This window comes from Emys orbicularis, chromosome 2, assembly GCF_028017835.1.
Source record: "Emys orbicularis isolate rEmyOrb1 chromosome 2, rEmyOrb1.hap1, whole genome shotgun sequence".
NCBI lineage: Eukaryota > Metazoa > Chordata > Testudines > Emydidae > Emys > Emys orbicularis.
The window spans coordinates 129,742,532-129,761,445 of record NC_088684.1 but is presented as its reverse complement, the minus strand read 5'-3'; the positions used below and the strand labels follow the sequence as shown (position 1 = coordinate 129,761,445).

Below are 18,914 nucleotides of genomic sequence, written 5' to 3'. Positions count from 1 at the left end.
CCCTTTACAAAAGCCATGTTGACTCTTCCCCAACAAATCGTATTCACCTATGTGTGAGATAATTCTGCTCTTTACTATAGTTTCAACCAATTTTCTGCATGCTGAGGTTAGGCTTACTGGCCTGTAATAGCCAGTAGCTGCTCTGAAGCCTTTTTTTAAATCCGATGTCACATTAGAAATATAACAATAAGAACTTATTAAATACTATTATGATCAAATATGATTGTTTCTGACACTATTGTGAATTGCAGCCTCTATTCCCATTGCACTTTGAAAAATGATTATTAAATTTCTTAATGCTTAAATATTAAGTGTATTAAATTTCCTGCCAGTGCAAACATGGAAACTGATCAAAATCAGAGGGAGGGAGGGAGTGGAGTAACCCAGCTAAACAATCATATTATCAGCCTGCATTCATCTGTCAAACGTGTCTCTCAGGTAAGGGGCCACACCAAGAGGTTATGGGGCTTTGCCACAGACACCGTGCCAGTGCCACGGGGAGAAAGGGCTGGGCCACAGACTGTGCCACAGGGGACTGCCATTGAGATGTGCCACAGGTGGGAGGGGCCATGCCACAGACTATGCCATGGGGGGAGGGGGGACCGTGCATGTGGACTGTAGCATAGACCGTGCCACGGGGAGGGGGGGCCGTGCATGTGGACTGTGCCATAGACCGTGCCACGGGGAGGGGGGACCGTGCATGTGGACTGTGCTATAGACCGTGCCATGGGGCGGGGGGACCGTGCATGTGGACTGTGCCATAGACCGTGCCATGGGGAGGGGGGACCGTGCCTGTGGACTGTGCCATAGACCGTGCCATGGGGAAGGGGGACCGTGCCTGTGGACTGTGCCATAGACCGTGCCATGGGGAGGGGGGACCGGACCTTAGACGCCGTGTACGTGGTCTGTGCCACTGCGGGGTGGAACTGTGCCGCCAGGCGGGACCTGAGGCGCCATAGGGAGCCTGCGGGCCCATGACAGGCTACAAGCCCCTGAACAGAAGAGTGACGCATGCGCAGAATCTCATTCCCGGCGCAGGGGCTGGCACATGCGTACAACAGCCCAACTGTACACCCAGTGGGAGCGGCGCATGCGCAGGGCTCCTGACATACGGCTCTCAGCGAAGCTGGGGTGGTGCTTTTACGGCAGTCGTAAGTGAGTGCTCGCGACAGCCGCTGGAGTCGGACTGGAGGGAGCAGGGGGCCTGGCTTTGTCTGTAAGGATGGGGGCCCCTTGGGCCGGAGTTCGGGGGGGTAGTGTCCTTGGTGGGGCTGCGATTGGGGCGTCAGGAAGGGGGTTGGAGTTTGGGACGGGGGAGGGGCTGAGGGACGGGGACGGGGGGGTTGGAGTTTGGGACGGGGGAGGGGCTGAGGGACGGGGACGGGGGGGGTTGGAGTTTGGGACGGGGGAGGGGCTGAGGGACGGGGACGGGGGGGTTGGAGTTTGGGACGGGGGAGGGGCTGAGGGACGGGGGCGGGAGTGTGAGTGGGCAGGGGATCTGCAGAGGAAATGGGTTCCTGGGGGTTCTTGTTCCAGAGTGAAAGGGAGGAGGGTCTCTCTCGTGGGCTGCGGGGATGGGATAACCAGGCAAGGCAGGGGGTGAGTTTCCGGTCAGTTTCAAGCTGACAGTTGGAATGAGGAAGATTTCAACACTCTCATTGAAACTGACAATAAAACAGCTGCTCTGCTGAGGGGTAGGACCAACTGCCTGGAAACTCATCCCTGTGGCTGGGCTGTAGGTCCGGGGGGCAGTTTGGTGTACTGCTGAATTTTAGGGTGATTCTGGTGGTGATCATGTAATGTGTTGGACCCTTTGTTTCTTCTCACAGAACAGCCAGTTCCAACTGTGCCATGCGGCCGCAGCAGGCACCTGTTTCTGGTAAAGTCTTTGTCCAGCGAGACTACAGTAGTGGCACCAGGTGCCAGTTCCAGACCAAGTTCCCCCTGGAGCTGGAGAACAGGGTAAAAGTTTTGTTTTAACTTATCAGGGATTGTGTTAAGGACAGGATCAAGAAAGGCCTGAGCTAGCTGCACGTGGGTGACCAGAGAGCCTAGGTGCTATACATTCCTCCTTGCTTCCTGTGCCTGAAGAAGGGAATGTGATAGGATGTGCTCAGAATGAGTCCTTTATCATTTACAGCCAACCATGTATGTGGTGTTTTCCCAATAACTAAGGTGACAGCTTCCTACGTGCTTATACAAACTACCCTGTGCACAATTTTTTTATCAGTTTGAGTTGTTAGCTGTGGGGTGGTAGTTAGAGTAGATGATAGGGAGTCAAGACTGATTATTTTTTATTATTATTATTTTTCCTACTTCAGTGACTGGTTTACTGTGTAATCTTTGACAAGTCACTTTACTCTCTGTGCCTCAGTTCCTAAATCTGTAAAAGCTGTACCTACCTAACTCGGAGTGGTTGAGTCTTAAAGGGACACTACCAGCTTGAAATCTAACCAATTTTATAAGAGTTAAAAGTAGTCTCTAGTACAGGGGTCGGCAACCTTTCAGAAGTGGTGTGCCGAGTCTTCATTTATTCGCTCTGATTTAAGGTTTCATGTGCCAGTAATACATTTTAATGTTTTTAGAAGGTCTCTTTCTATACATCTATAATATATAACTAAACTATTGTTGTATGTAAAGTAAATAAGGTTTTTAAAATGTTTAAGAAGCTTAATTTAAAATTATGCAGAGCCCCCCGGTCCGGTGGCCAGGACCCAGGCAATGCGAGTGCCACTGAAAATCCGCTCGCGTGCCGCCTTCGGCGCGCGTGCCATAGGTTGCCTACCCCTGCTCTAGTATAACACCATACCTGAGATCTACTGCCAATTTTTGTGGTTTTACATTTTCTAAAGTGAACTAACTGGTAAAATAGAAGGAAATATCTTTTGCTCTGCTCTCTTTCAGTGACCTTGCTTGATTCAAGTAATCAGAATAGATTTTTTTTTTTTTTTAAATCCAGGCAAAATGGATTCTCCCTTTAATTGTTTTGCTAAAGATTTTAGGATCCTTGAATGAGGCACTCTAGAAGAGTAATGGAGTATTAAATTGGAAGCCATATATTAAAAATGAATTTTAATAGTTAATCTTAAACTGCCTTTGTTCAGTGGATGGCGCTGCTTTGTCTCTGTCTCTGAGATGAAACTTTGCCAATACTTCCTCAACCAAGGCCTCTGCTTAGAAGAAACTTGACACCATGGGAAATGAGATTATCAAAGTGGTTGTAAGATGCATTCTGTCTTTTATTTTCAGTTAATAGGACTATGGTTTAAATAGTACCAAACTAACCACAGATAAAAATGGAGCCTGCCTTCCAACCCACATTAATAATCTGACTTCTTAAATTTACTGTTAGGGAGCTGCATTTGCTGTGGCCTAACCTATGTAGTCTGTCTGTCACAGCGGCAGTTTTCTGATTAGTATTTTTTTAATATGTTTGAACAAAAATATTGATTGGTTCCTCTTTCACTTCCCTGTATGCAAAATGGGGCTAATGGTGCTTATCACCTCAGTGAGGTGCTTTGAGATCTATGAAGGCAAAGTTCTAGGTAAGAGCCAGTTATTTGTTTTTTTGTTTGTGATTTGACTTTTACATTACATGGTACAGGTATCTCTGCTTTAATGCACAGCCCAGTTATTCTTGCTCTTAGTATAAACTGAAATGGATCATTCATTGTTTTCTATTGGATACCATTGCTTTATAGCAGTTACTTTCTATAATTTCTATCTATGATTTTAGGGGAGAGGTTTTTGCTCAGATACAAACAAATCCGTAGCGGGAGTGCTTAGATAGTCTGCACTGTACAACAGTGTGTTTCTCATGCACAAAGTATGGGAATGCACAATGTCATCTTGGGTGCATTCAGTGTTAATTATTAGAAAATTGTCAGAAAGATGTAGACGTAGTAATGAATGTTTTCTTGCCAGCCTAGTGGCTTGTGCTGGTGAGGTAATTGCAGCGGTGAAGTGATACTTTGTCACTGAGTAAAAGGGTGTGGACAGGGCTATAAGGGGAGCAATCCGTAGCAGTGCCTTTCAGGAAGGCCTTCCGGTGTCATGATTTGTGTTGGGAATGTAGCTGGTCACTAACAGAAGAAACTGAATAGTAGCAAGGGTGAGAATGGCACCTCACAAGCTGGATAAAATAGCTGAAAACTCTACAGTCCTGTCCAGACTAGCAGCCTTTAGGAGGTAAATCAATACAGTTCTTAAAGAGCGGTTGTGAGTGTGGGAGCTCTGACTATGGGGAAGATATTTATACATGAAGTTCTAGTATAAAATCTAATATGTTTTAAATATTAGTAAACCGATCCTTCCAGCTTTCGTAACTTGCTTTATATAGAAGTGGTTTGCGTCTGCATTTGTCTGCTTTCAACTCTGAATATCATACTATGAAAGGGATGGAGACTTTATCTGGCTATCACTCTGCCACCTTTCATTTGCTGTTCACAGTCTTTAAAATACAGAATGTTCAATAAACCTATAGTTCATACCAAACATTCTGAAACATGCATAATTAGAATCAGAGGTGAGTGTTCTTGGCGTCATCTCAGTGTGGGAGGAGTCTTTTCATTATAAAGTCTGATTAAAGCAACTAAATCTACCTAACTCTCAATCTCTTACTCTAGACACTGTAAAGTCTTTATTATAAATACTTACTTTGCGCATATCGGGAATGGTTGAAACACTGAATAAGAAGCAGTGTATTAAAGCTCATGCATTTATCTTAATGCAAGCTAAGGGCTAGATCCCACATCCCTTGTGCACCCAACTCTCCTGTGGACTATAATCTTTATTTTTGATAAAGAAGTAGAAATTCTGTTCATTTGTATAAATTCTTATTTCTTGTCAGCTGCTCTTTTTTTTGTTGTTGTTCATTGATCATTATTAGAAGACATTTGATTTTGATGTGAAAATCTAGACATAACAATATGCTTAAAATGCTCATTCACATCATTTATGAAACATTGATATTTATGCTTTCTGTAATCCTGAGGAAAGGTGTGCCTTGTAACAATAACACAAACTACATCTGTTTTGCCAGTGAAAAAGAAAGCATGTATTGTTGTGCAGTTATGTCTATCACAGAGCTCTCTCATGGTGAGGCTATTCTGCTGAGCCTGCACTTCAGTGGCCTCACAAGTACCCTCTCAAGTACTTTCTTTCATTTTGTTACTGTCAATTGTAATGTTTTATTAAGCTACAAAATAACCCCTCCTTGCCAATTGCTCTTGTCTTCTGTAGCTGGTAAATGTCACTTTGGGTGTTGTTTCCTTCTCTCCTGCCCCGTAGGGAACACTAGTCACCTTGGTTTTTCCTTGTTAATTTTATTAATAACTTGGTTGATCAACTCTACCATAGTAATGCGAAATAGTCAAGGTCTTCAGTGAAGAATTTATTTTTGAAATCTAGAGGACCTTTCCCTCCAGATCAGCTGTTTTCAACTAGGCTGTAGTTTGAACCTAACAACTTACACATAATGCAGTTTAAACAAGGGCTGTAAATGAGACACGGACAATGAAGCACATTGTCAAAGACTGCCTGCTGACTAGGTTCAACGGTGGCCTAGAAGACCTGCATCACGCCACTGAAGATGCCATCGCTTGGCTAGATGACTATGCACATGCTAAATAAATAAATGTGGGAATACACATTTGATCTAATAACTTTAGATCACTTAGCTGCTATTTAACCAAATGCTACAATTTATGGAAGTCATTCAGTACCTAAACAAAACCTTTGCTCTCCATGTTGTGTTTGAAACTGTCTGGAGGTGACATTGCTGGTTAATGGACTGTTCTAGCACAGAAGCTAGATCTCTGTATTGGGGATCAGTGAGTTCTGAATGAGAAATTTGCTGGTCAGGCTTGTTAAATTCAATCTCTTTTTCAGATTGATAGGCAGCAGTTTGAAGAGACGGTTCAAACTCTAAATAACCTTTATGCAGAAGCTGAGAAGCTTGGGGGCCAATCTTATCTTGAAGGATGTCTGGCCTGTCTGACTGCCTATACTATCTTTTTGTGTATGGAGACACATTATGAAAAGGTGAGCCTGTTACGTTTCATGCAATAAACTTAAAGCAAATGAAACTCACAATGTTGTATGTGAAAGTTACGATCTGTCAACAGAAGTGTTCTGCTTTTTAACTTTGATTATAAGGTTTTCTCTTATAACAGTATAGTTCCTCATTGTAGTACAAATACAGAATAAGCTTTCACCTGCTAGCCTAGCTTCCTGAAAAATCCTGGTCTGTTCTCCTCTCACTTATATCGGAGAGTTGCAAGTATATACGCAGGGAATAAATGCCAACTTGAGTCACTGGTTGGAGAGTAGCAAAGAAATAAAGTGTCATCTTCCAGATGTGTGAAGAGATCATCCTGCTGCTTGGATAAACTATAACCATACAAAGATAATGTGCAGTTTTAGGAGAAAAGTCAAAGATACATTTTCAACCTATCCGTCACCCAGTGTGCCCAGTTGGTTGAACCATTCCTAACCCAATCATGTTTAACTTTAAAATCCATTAGACAAACACTAAACTAGAGAGTTTTACACTGAATGTTTGTTAATTTCTTACGGGATTAAATTACTGATGAGGAGAGAGTTGCTCCACAGCTCTGTAGCCCAAGGAAGGCTCCTCATTCCCCCTAAACACTAGTCACTGGCTTTTGTCCGCCACCACAAATCCTCTGGCGTTTATGCTGCTGTTAGCTTACTTTTCAGCATCTTCCTCTATTTGTCTTCCACTACTTGTTTTACTACTTGTCTTCCTGTGAGTTTGGATTTAAGTGAGATGTTAAGGTAGATGATGGTGGGGGCATAACTACTCCAAATCTACCTCTCTCATACACTTATACAACACCCTCTATTTGAGATTCTCCAAGCTCCAGATAAACATTCATTAAGGGCCCAATCCAACACCCATTACAATATTTCCAAATAAAATCCAGTTTTTCATTGAGCATTGGATTACTCCATATGCCCCTCTTGTGAAATCAATATTATGCCCATTATACAGGTCAAACCAAGTGTAGAGATTTTAAGTGACCTGCTTTGTGCTGTGCAGAACTGCTGACTTCCAGTCCTTTGGTGAACGACTAGATCATTCTAAATTATAAAAATGTTGTGGTCTGATAACTTCTCTTTAAAAATGAAGATTTTCATTCTTGTTTAAACACCCTGACACACTGGCTTGAGGAACTAGAGGAACATTCATACTTTCACACCCACATGCATCCATGCTTACATATGTGGTCTGAATTTAGTATTGGCAGTTCCTCTTTATTTTATTTTTATGCAGTCTGAGTTCACAAAGCCAGTGAATAGATGGTCAAGTCAGTATCTGAATACATTCCCCTTCTTTAAATGAAAGGAGAGTTTAAAGAAGCCTGATAATTTAATATTGCTGACTGGAAATAAAAACATGTTCCAAATCATTCTATTCAAGATTACTGCTGCATATTATATATGAACAGAAGCCTTTTGTCATCCCTTCTGAGCTGGGTGATAAATTGTGCTTGTTTGCGATATTTTACTTATCTAGATATCTTTGCCCTATCTGATGTAACAAGAGTGACTTTTTAAACCTTAGGCTGCACCAGCTGAAATGTCTTTTTACAACTGAAAACTAGATTGGGACAGGGATGGCAAGGCAGATAATTTTTCTTTTCAAATCTCATTGGAGAAAACAGCATTCCTGATCATGCTAATGAGAACAGAGCAAAGAGATGGTTAATTCTTGTGACTAACTCTCTCTAACTTTGTGTCTGTTGCTCTTACTACTATACTATGTAATTTGTTTGACTATCTAGTTGGTTTTACAAATAACTTTTTTGACCCTCTCAAAATAAGATTGATTTCCATAATGTGATCATCTTGCCACTTTCTTTAATCGGTATAGTTTTCTAAATACGCAATATTGTGGAAAGCTCACCAGAAAGTTCATCCATCAAAACTTACATTTGATTAAACCGAGCTAGAGTGTGTCCCTAAGTAGTAACCCTTAGCAGAGTATGGATGGATGCATTTCAGGAATTCTTTATTTGAAATCAGTCATGCAGTCATTTTGTAAGAGACTTAAGTAGTAATGGATTGTGGAGATGGATATGACATCTCTAGTTTCCACTTCTTGTGGCTTGACTGAGCAGGAAATGGGAGAGTTGGAGAGATCTGAGCTGGACATCTTTATGGCTTGCTTGCTTCCATTATGTGTCTGAAGAAAGCTGACACATACCCATTGAGAGATAAGAAACAAAACTCTGCCTAGTAAAAGCTTCCTGAACTGAAACGTTGGGAGGTTTCCATAAATCTGAAGGAGCAGTGTGTGTGAGAGACCAAAGTGAAACTTCACACTGCTAATAAAATACAAAAGTCACTCAGCTAAGACTGTTTCAGAGATTGTATTGGTTTTCTGCTGTTACTGTGTGTAGTCTGTTCTCTTAAAACAAGATACTCTTTGCTTTATACATACATATAATCTGAATTTCCAGAAGTTAGTTGCATTATGCAAAGCTTTATATTAAAGTGTCCTTGGTGAAATTACTTCCTTGGTTTGGTCCTAATCTGGATGCCTTTCTGGAAGCTATGCTTTAGTCAAATACAAGTTATTGGGCTCCGTTCAAGGGTAACTAGGTGAAATTCTACGGCCTGTGTTAGACAGGAAGTCAGACTAGATTATCTAATGGTCCTTGCTGGTGACTATTAGATTTAATATCTCTGAAAGTATTTTAACTTTTCTTGGCCCAGTATATATGCAGACTGTGCGTTCCCACTCTGGTATTTTTATCTTCTAGAACCCTTTTCAGTTTATTTTCCCACCTTTCTTTCTAATGTCTCTTAAATATTTAAATAGATGCATGACTCAGCGGTTGTGGAAATACCATAAAACTGGTAGAACTAGTAATGTTGGAGCTTAGCCAACTGCAAAAGCTGGGTTTGATCTTGTTTTAGGGTTCTGTTAGTTTTTTTTATCAAATAACTTCAAGTACATAATTCACTGAAAGCTATCGGTTTCCCAAACATTTCTGTAGTGAAGTGACAAAAGCAACACCATCTGTCTAAAAGCCTGTCCTGTGTTTGCATTAAATCTACTAATCAGGGTCCTATCTGGGGCAAAGTAGACTGAACCTGTATGAAGCAAGAAGTGTATGGATGGCTCTTCTGTTTTGACTTCAACAATCAGTGTGTGAACTATTTGGATCAAAGCGTTTGGAAATTATACTATATAAAACTAGTGCAGTCTGTTTGCCTTGGCTTACACACAGGCCAGAAATGCAAGTTAGCACTTGCCCCAGGCACTATTTCGATAAGGGCAGTGCTCTGTGCTAACATGCAAAAGGATTCATTTAAAGAGAATGCTGGCCTGGGACTCCTGCTGCTCAGACAGATGACAACTGGTACATCACAAAGGTGACATTCATGCAGGGAAAAGCGGTAGCTACATTGTTCATCAGCAGACAAGTTTGTTTTATTTGGACTTATACACAAATAAGCAGCTACCCAAGACACTGGGTACTCCTGCCATAAGTTATTAGAACAAAATATAAAATAGTAGTTTTACACCCCACCCAACAACCAGCAGAATTCAACCCCTTCAAAACTGCCCTCCCTCATCCAAGTGTCACCCCTCCCCCCCCATTTAATGTAGCAGGACTTGTTTGATTAGGAGACAGCAACAGCACCTCTGAGTTTTTGGAGGGTGGGGGAGAAGAGTGCTATCCAGTAAAGAGGCTGTTGTTGGACTAGAGGAGTCGAAGCAGTAGAACAAATGGCGCAAAGAAGGCCTGATGCTTTTCTATATTTTCATCAGTGATCTAGAAGTAAATGCAAAAACACTACTTATAAAATTTGTGGATGACACACAGATTGGTGGAGTAGTAAATAATGAGTAACGGGCAGTCTCACAGAATGATCTGAATCGCTTAGTAACCTTGGCCCATTCAAACAAAATGTATAATTTTGCATTTAAACTGTAGTAAAAATTCATCTAGGAATAAGGAATGCAGGCCATACCTACACACAGTGGGGACTGTATTCTGGAAAGAAGTGACTCGAAAAAAATATTAAGGGATCATAACGGACAGGCAACCAAACATGAGCTCCCAGCGCAGTGCTCTGACAAAAAGGGCTAATGTGATCCTTGGCTGTATGAAGAGGGGTGTAGTGAATAGGAGCACAGAGGTTATTTCATTTTACCTTTGTATGTGGCGCTGGTGAGACTGAAACTAGAATGCCACATACCGGTCTAGTGTCAGCATTTTAAAAGGGATGTTGAAAAATCGGAGCAGATACAGAGAAGAGCCGCAAAAATGATTTGGGGGTTGGAGAAAACTCCTTATGGTAAGAAACTTGAAGAGCTTAATCTATTGATCTTGTCAAAAAGAAGATTGAGAAGGGGACTTGATTAGTGTATTAAGTATCTTCCTGGGGAGAAAATACTAGGTACTAAAGGGTTCTTTAATCTAGTGAAGAAAGACATAACAAGAACCACTGGCTAGAAGCTGAAGCCAGACAAATTCAGTTTAGAAATAAGGCTTAGCAGTGAGGATGATTAACCAAACTACCATGGGAAGTGGTGGAGTCTCCATCTCTTGAAGTCTTCAAATTGAGATGCCTTTCAGGAAGTTATACTTTAGCCAGACACAAGTTGTTGGCTTAATTGAAGGGTAACTGGGTGAAATTTAATGGCCTGTGATACACAGAAGGTCTGCCTAGATGATTTAATTGCTCCTTCTGGCCTTGAACTCTGAATCCGTGGAAGAAGCATGTAGGGGGGAAACAGTTATTTTTGGAGTAGCTAAGATCAGCACTTTGTATTTGGCATTCTATTATTAATGGGAAATTGACATGGAAGGAAAGGGGCCTCCTCTCTCTTTTAGAGTCACACCATGACACATAGTAAGCAAATTGCTTGTGAGTAATTTAAACTGCATATTTTCATAGCACTATACAGGTCTCTTTTCCAGGCTATAGCCTATATTAACCTCCTGTAGCACAGACACACTATTATACAAATGTACCCCTGCCAGAGAATCTTGTTACGATACAGCTGTCTCCTGACCTCCTTGCAATATAGTTTCAGTGCTGGTATAGACAAGACACTACCCATGTATCCTTCCTGCCAAAAAAGAAAAAAATAGCCTAGCTATACAACAGGGCTACGTCCCAGTTGTGTTAGTGGAGCTGTGTTGCTAGGTCTTCCCTGACCTGGTTGTATTTGTAGTGTAGATGGGGCTTTTAAAGGAAGGCTGATGTGAAAACTCAAACAGAAAAACTGTAAAGTCTGTGTGTTCTGTCACCAGGTTCTTAAGAAAATTGCCAAATTCATTCAGGAACAGAATGAGAAGATCTACGCACCCCAGGGCCTCCTCCTGACGGACCCCATCGAGAGAGGACTAAGAGTTGTATCTTTTTATGGCTTCTTAATCCTCTTCTGAATTCTGTCCTCAGAGCGGTAATAGTGCATCTTACTTCACAGAGGCTGCATTGCACGCTGCAGGCACCCATGATTCTGTGATGTTATAAACACCAAGGAGTATGTGTTTTATAAGGTCTCATGTGTAACATACTCAGCTGTTCCTCTCAAACTTTATTAGGATAAAATTACTATCCATTTAGAAAGTCTCTTTAATAAAATATGAATTGGATAAATCGGTTCCTTGGAGCTTTCTTAGGTGCTATTCAGAAGCAGAGTATCTTCCTTCAACCTCAGCTACCTCTGGAAGATGCAACTTAGCCATTTAGAAAGGCTACCTGACTTCCTAATAGAAATAAAACATGGAATGTAAATGCTCTGTAGAACTATTTTAAATGTTGGTCTTGGCTTAGAAACAATGCATTGTTGCTCCCACTGGTGCCTATGGTAAAATCTCCTCCACAATCTGCCTGAGTGATGAGGTCTGTCCCCCTGGATTTTGCTCTTGGCTACAGCTGTTCTCCCTACAACTTTTCTTCTAGGCTTCGGACCTCACTGCAAATGGCTTAGCATTCTAGTTACCATTTTTCTTGGTGGTTGTGGGGGCATCTTGTAGCAATAAAAGAGGAAGTATGAGTAATACATTTCATCTGTCAAGAATTCTGAACTCAAAGCCCCTTTGAAATGCATAGGCTCATAGTGTGTGGTGAGTTGTCATCCTAATTAATTGCAGTTCCTTGAGTTTATCTGAGTAGTGGCCCAAATAGCTTACAGCTGTCAGTTGTGTAATTTCATTACCCTTGATGTGCTGTGCATTTTTTTGGGAACTGTAAGTACAGAAAAGTGACTTGCATTTGGTAAACAGACTTGTAAATAGTGATTTAATTTGGTAATTTGATTAATAATTGAACAGTGGAAGAGTGCAAAGCAAAAACTTGCCTAATGACCAAGCTGTTTGTTCATAAAAATGTTAACAGCTTTACTGCAATATTACAAAGTCTTTATGCCTCCAAACAGACGTTTTTGTCTAAAGGCAGGTTGTAGCACAGGCCAGAATGCAAAGCCAAAAGCCACGAAAAATGTTTTGCTTACTATAGTTGAGAAATTTAGCAAAATTCCCTCTCTGTAATGGCAGATGTGAGGCTGAAAGATCAAGTGCTTCACTGCCTTGCTTTGTTTCACTTGCCTGTTTTATCTCCATGATTTTTCTATATAGCATGTTTTCTTAACAGCCATGCTGTGCAGATTGAAATTACCATTTACGAAGACAGAGGACTGAGCAGTGGAAGATAAAACTAAGGAGTCTAAGGTAAATATTAACTTTGCATTAGATGTCAAGTCAATAACCTGCTTCTGTAAATTCAGAAGATGCAGGTCTTCTCCCCTGCTGAGACTGAATGTTTATCCAACCACTGCATGTAATCATAAGGCTTTTTAAATAAATCTTATGTGTGGATTAGATTTTTAAATCCCAGCGGAAGTTGTAAAAACACCAATACTTGGCAGTATGCCGCTGAATGATGATGTACTTCAGATGACATCAAATTTAACCTTGATGAAAACCAGATTTTAATTAAACATGCATAAACTTAAATCTAATTTATGCCGTACTGCATCAAAAATCATTATCTCCTAGGTTTAGTAGATCCCGATTCTGCTGAACAGTGCAGAACTTTAAAAATCATGTTTAAAATGTAATGATTGAATTTAATCACTGTTTAAATGGCTATTCTGGATTTCAGAGTGACTCCTACTTAATGGCATAAGGTGATATGGGACTCCCATTCAGTCTAACATGCTAACACTGCAGTCACACTAGTGTGTGAATGCTATCGGCTCTTTCAAGCTAAGTAGTAGGGTCAACCCAGGTCAGTACTTGGGTGGGAGACATCTAAGAAAAATCCAGGAGCTGCAAGATGTAGTGTTGGCAATTTAGTAGGTGCTGTGGTGCCGCTTGCTCCCTATAGTCAGTACTGAATCAGTGCCACAGCCTGAGGTTAGGGACTCTTGCTGGAGCTGCCATCTTCTGCTTAAAGCTTCCTCTTGCACTTTTCATAGGAGTCAAGATATTAACCCCAGTATCCTGACTCCAATTCCAATTCCCTTTTTGGTTCAACTAGATAAAGTATTCACTTCCTGTGCACTGCTAAAGTCGCTGCATTTCAATGCTGGTTGAAGTGATCCCCCATTTATCTCTTAATTACAACCAAGGTTGTGACTCTTCATGTTCGTAAAGCACTTAGTGCCTCTCACCCAAGAATCTCAGTCTCAGTACAAAGTATTTTATCTGCTGGCCTGAGTAGGAATATCACACATCAGCAGCCAAATTCTACCTAACATGTACAGTTGAATTCCACCCAACACTCTTCCCTCCTTTGCTTTGCTGGGTGCCTCTTGATTAACCTGTGCCTACAATTCTTCTAAATGGGATTTTTTTCACAGGCTTGTCTACACTGTGCATAAAGCATATTAGAGAGTTTTACAAATCACATGCGAGTAACCTGCTGTGCTCTAATCACCCCATGGAGACCCTGCTGGTGTGAACTAAAAGATACCTAGTCTGCATTAACATCGTCTGGGTATTTTTTAGTTCCTCCCCTCTTCCCCCCCATCAGGGTCTACATGGGGCAGTTAGAGCACAGCTTGTTAGAGCACTCTACAAATCACACCCCTCTAATGTGCTTTGCCAGCACCATGGAGACAAGCCCTGGGGCTTGGTCTATGCTACAGACTTATGTCGGTATAACTATGTCAGGGTATAGAAAATCTGCACCCCTGAGTGATGCAGTTATATGGCCCAAACTCTTGGTGTAGACAGCGCTATGTTGCCGGAGGGCTTCTCCCATCGACATAGCTCCTGCCTTTCAGGGAGGTGGGATATCTACACTGACAGGAGAAGCTCTCCCATCAGCTTAGGTAGCGTCTTCACTAAGCACTACAGCAGCACAACTGCATCAGTGCAGTGTGCTGCTGCAGTGCTGTACATATAGACAAGCCCTGAGAGGCTCACCAAGCCATGACGGGAAACTTTCCTAGAGTAGATGGCGGAATATTCTTTTAGCTGCACAATAAGCTGTGGGATGTCGGAGTAGTTTGTAACAATGTGTTACTTAGAGATGACTCTTCTGATTTAGAATGTCCAAACTGATTGCTCTAGTTATTAGCACTCTGGAGCCTGATATTCTGTGTGGTTTTTGTTTTCTGCCATTGGGAGCAAGTTTGTTTTATCAGTTGCAGCTGCATCTACTTGGCACAATCCATTTGTCATGAGTCATTTCACAGCTATTATTGCTAAACAAAGTTTTTCCTAGGTGGTGTAGGTTTTGAGCAATTACACACAAGAGCCTACTCTATCAAAGTTCAAACAACTGTGAAATTTCTAAAATGGGGAAAGATTTACATTAGGAACTTCTGGATAGTTTCATGAATTGCAAATATTTTTGTTCAGCATAACTTTGTTAGAGAAGCTGCATATGTATCAGGAGCATGCCCAATATGGAACCACGGGTCTTATTAGGTATCTATCTTCCCAAACTTAAATCACCACCACCCCCAACCTGCAGCCTGCAAAGTGTCCTAGACAATCTGTTTGACTGCTGAATAGCGCGTGTGGGTTACATATACAGTTTAGTGAGAGAATCTAGAACAGCAGGGAATATGCCTACAGCTGAAAATAGGAGGCACTTTCTAAGTCAGATTCTGATTTCAGCAACGTCAGTGTAAATTCAGAGTAACTCTCACCAGTATTGCTAATATCAGAATCTGGCCTGCTGATTCAGTGATCCATTGAAGATTCGTTTGGTGGGGAGTCAGGCTCTGAGCTTACTCAACAATGTCGAGAAATTGCATTAGTGCAATCCCTCCAGCCTGTCACTGCCACCAACTTGCATCTTACATGCCCATGCTAGGAGCAGAGATGCAAATTGCCAGTAGCTCTTACCAGTACACACTAAATAGTCCAACCCTCTGGATACTTTAGCTGTAAGTAAACTCTAACTTTGATTACTTTGTTTGGAAAGACCATGATCTGAGAGACTTCTGACCGGTGTGTCTGAATCTTCTTGCAGGTCCCTCGGGGAGATTTTCAGAGGTACAAAGGGGAAGTGGAGTTGAGTGCCTACCTGCTCTTTGTGCCTCAGTAATCTTCCCTAGCAGAGTGTTGTCATCCCACTCTGCAGAACCAAAATATCTGGGTGTCCCTCACCAAGTCTGCTAAAAATATTCAGTGTTCACTTATGAAAAGTGGATTAATTTGCATTAATTTTAGAATTACATAATTAGTATCCTTATTGGCTTCCAAAGTACTTTACATCCACTCCTTACACCTGGACACACAGGCATTTGTATTGCAGTGGCAGCCAAAGGCTCCCGATGAAATTGAACCCTTTGGGCTAGGTGCCATACAAACGCAGCCAGACATAGTCCCCTGCTCCAAAGGGGGTTACAGTGAAATGGGGAGGTGTACTAGTGGCCTGCCTCTTTAAGGGCCAGAGGCTTGGGGCCAGCCAGCCCTGGTCAATTGTCAGAGTCACCTGGGAAGGGAGTAGGTAACTGTAAAAACCGGCAAGTGTCTCTGTTGAATGTGGATGGCTGGGGAAGCTTCAGGAAGGGATGGTGGCCTGCAGTAGTCCCTGAAGAAGGAAGAGTCCTGGTGGTAAACTTGGCAGGATAGGAAGCCCTACTTGGAAGCTTTATCATTTGTGGTCATTTGGACAATAAACAGCCCAGAACCAAGGGGTAAAGCCTCACTTGGTGTGGCTGATAATTCGCAAGGCTCCTGAGGAAGCCAGCTGGTTATACGAGGAATGACATGGTAATGGTAGTGGTCTTGTGGCCACAGAGATAGCTGTTTCACTATGTGATGGTTCCAAATCATTTTAATCTTGTTCCTTAAACAAATTAAACTCTCCTGGCTGCCTTACAGCCCAGTCATCATTAGGTGGCTGATTGTAGATGCCACAGCAGAAGTGGGTCCTGAGAGGATAATGGCTTTATGGATTAAGACGAGGAGGATGTTCCATGCATAAGGCTTACGGTAGAAGAAGTAGTGAAGTGGGCATGCTGGCCTCATTGGCAGAGGATGCAGGGGAGACACCAAGAAGTATTATGCCCTGTCTTGCAGAAGGGGACCTACAGGTGAAGCCACTTGCCAAGTTAGTGGCACAGCTGGGAATATAACTAAGTGCTGGCTCCCAGGCCCTTATTGTGAACCATTACACATGCTACCTCCTCCCTGCTGCAGTACTTCTGGGAGAACAGACACCGTTATGTAAAGGTCCCATGCATGGTTCATGCAGTGTCCCTAATGTTAAACTTGTTCTGTCTTGCTTTCTAGCACCCAGCTAGGTGGTGGACTTGCTGTACCAAAAGGTTCACCTACCTCCTGTCTAGAGCATCATTCCTCTCCGTTGCCAGATCCATGGTGCAATCCACTAAAGGACTAACTTCCTAGACTTCTGCTCCACATGGGGTGAACCTCTGGCTGGTCAGCATCCATTTTGTGTCCTTATGACAAGCTTTAAGTGATGGGATCATCTTAATTTCCAAGGAAAAGGCAGTTGAGCTGTTTGCACTTGAAATTAACTGGCAGATCAGCCACCTGAGAGCAGTACTGTTCCTCCACAGCCACTCAGGCTTTCCTATACATCAAACAGACTTCAGAAAGCAACAAGTCTGACTTTGGGAGCATGTGTGTGTTTCAAAAACAAAATCTTCACTCCAGAATAAGTCCTTGGGGGGGAGGGGAGTGGGAAGCAGGTAGATATGTCCGTTGCACAGAGTGCCTCTGCCTGGCAGCAAGTGACTCAAGGCATAGAGCATTTTAAGTTTCCAGAGCTGATGCTCTCTGGGAATTATAATGCAAATGCTTTTTGATTTCATGTTCTAGTTATTCCTAAGAACCATTAGCTAACATTATTGCTGGGTGTTTTGCTACTGTTTGAGAATCTACTGTTACTGCATTGTCCTAAATTTATAGGAGGAGATAGTGTATTGCTTGTTTCATTAAGCTATGTAAGCACAATAAAATGAATGCTGAACCAATTAATGTAACCATCCCTACTCTATCCCTTAATGTTTAATATGTGAAGTGTAATAAACTTTATTATAAATATAATTTATAGGAAAATTTGATTTGACAAAGTACTAGATAGTGGGTAAGATAGTTTCTTAACTCTAGTCACTGGCAAACTGCTGAAGAGTAGAGCTGTGCAGTATGTCGTATTTCCCATGCATAAACATTCCTCAGCAACATCTGTTAAAATACCTTGGACATCTTCTGAGTAAAACTTCCTACAAATCAAGTTGGTGTCATATTTTCTATTGTCTCCTTCTCCCTTATTAGTGAACTCTCTAGCTAGCCTTGGCTTAAGTTAGCAGAGTCCCTCTGTTTTGAGAGCTATCATCCTTTCCCGTGGAAGGAATTAAGGGATTTACAAAAGAAGACAACTGTCGAGAACAGAGAGAGCATTCTGCTTTGTGATACTGTAGGTGCTAATACTGGATCTAAGCTTCCAGATGTAATTTCCTCATACATGGATTTTTTTTCCTGGAGGCTTGTGTAATATTTTAACTGTACAAAATACTTGTTTTTCTAAGCTGTAACAGTGTGTTTGCCTTTTCAGACCTGTTGCAATAATTTTGAAGAAATATTAATGGATTAATAAATTTTTCTTAAATAAACTGTGTCATACTTTATGGTACTGACATGAATCAAATAATAACTCCCTAAGTAAAACTGATGGCTGCTCACCAAGATTCTAAAATCTGTATACACTTACACAGCTATCCTACTAATCTAATGAATGTTACACATTGAGGGTGGGCTTTCTACCAGGGCTTTGGAGCTGTGCTCCGGCTCCGCTTCAGCTCCAGGCACAAACCTGCAGCTCCACTGTTCTGGAGCTGTTCCGCGCTCCAGCTCGGGGCTCCGCTCCAAAGCCCTGCTTTCTACTTTCTGTTAAAGAATCAGATTTTTGCTTGTGTAGAAACAAAATGTTAGCAGCAACACTAGCGATCACATCTAATGTTGAGCCCATGTAGGTTTCAGTCTAGAGGTTTCTATGTCTGAGCGCACTGTAGTTCAGGCTGCACACATCAATATGTTATAGACTGTTTACAATTGGATGGTATTTACAAATGTGGGATGCAACTCCATACTTTTAGATAAGCAGCCAAAAGTTTGTGAAGTTTGTTCCCCAAAAGTGGGAACAGCAAGGGAGCTCAGTAAATGGAAAAATGGATCTGTATTATAAAATTGTCTGAATTAAAGAGAAATTGGATTTTTAACAGTCAAGAGGACATGAATAGGTTTCTCTCTGAATAATTTATAGTTTTTGGTTTGGTTAAGTTAAGGTTTACAGAAGATAGCTGAGCACCTCCCTGTAAGGAATACAGTAATGATCAAGAAGTAGGATGTGACCTCCTGCCCATGACCAACCTGGAGAGACCTGATCCTGGATGCAGCATTTCCTAGGGCGCTCAACTTGTGTATCCACTGACTGGT

The 18,914-nt window shown here is 41.9% G+C and overlaps 1 protein-coding gene across 2 annotated transcripts; it reads left to right on the top strand.

Annotated features, from left to right (window-relative positions):
- Nucleotides 1-1,157: 1,157 nt before the first annotated feature.
- On the top strand, nt 1,158-18,082 carry GOLGA7 (golgin A7). Of its 2 annotated transcripts, none has more exons than XM_065398895.1 (6): nt 1,158-1,216; nt 1,830-1,962; nt 5,890-6,042; nt 11,298-11,399; nt 12,656-12,719; nt 16,746-18,082. In XM_065398895.1, exons 2-5 carry the CDS (start codon nt 1,852-1,854, stop codon nt 12,701-12,703), a joined length of 414 nt encoding a protein of 137 aa, XP_065254967.1. In that variant the 5' UTR covers nt 1,158-1,216; nt 1,830-1,851; the 3' UTR covers nt 12,704-12,719; nt 16,746-18,082. The 2 variants fall into 2 exon arrangements, with proteins under 2 accessions (XP_065254967.1, XP_065254969.1); XM_065398897.1 differs by having other exon boundaries at nt 1,172-1,216; nt 1,835-1,962.
- The last annotated feature ends 832 nt before the right edge of the window (nt 18,083-18,914 follow it).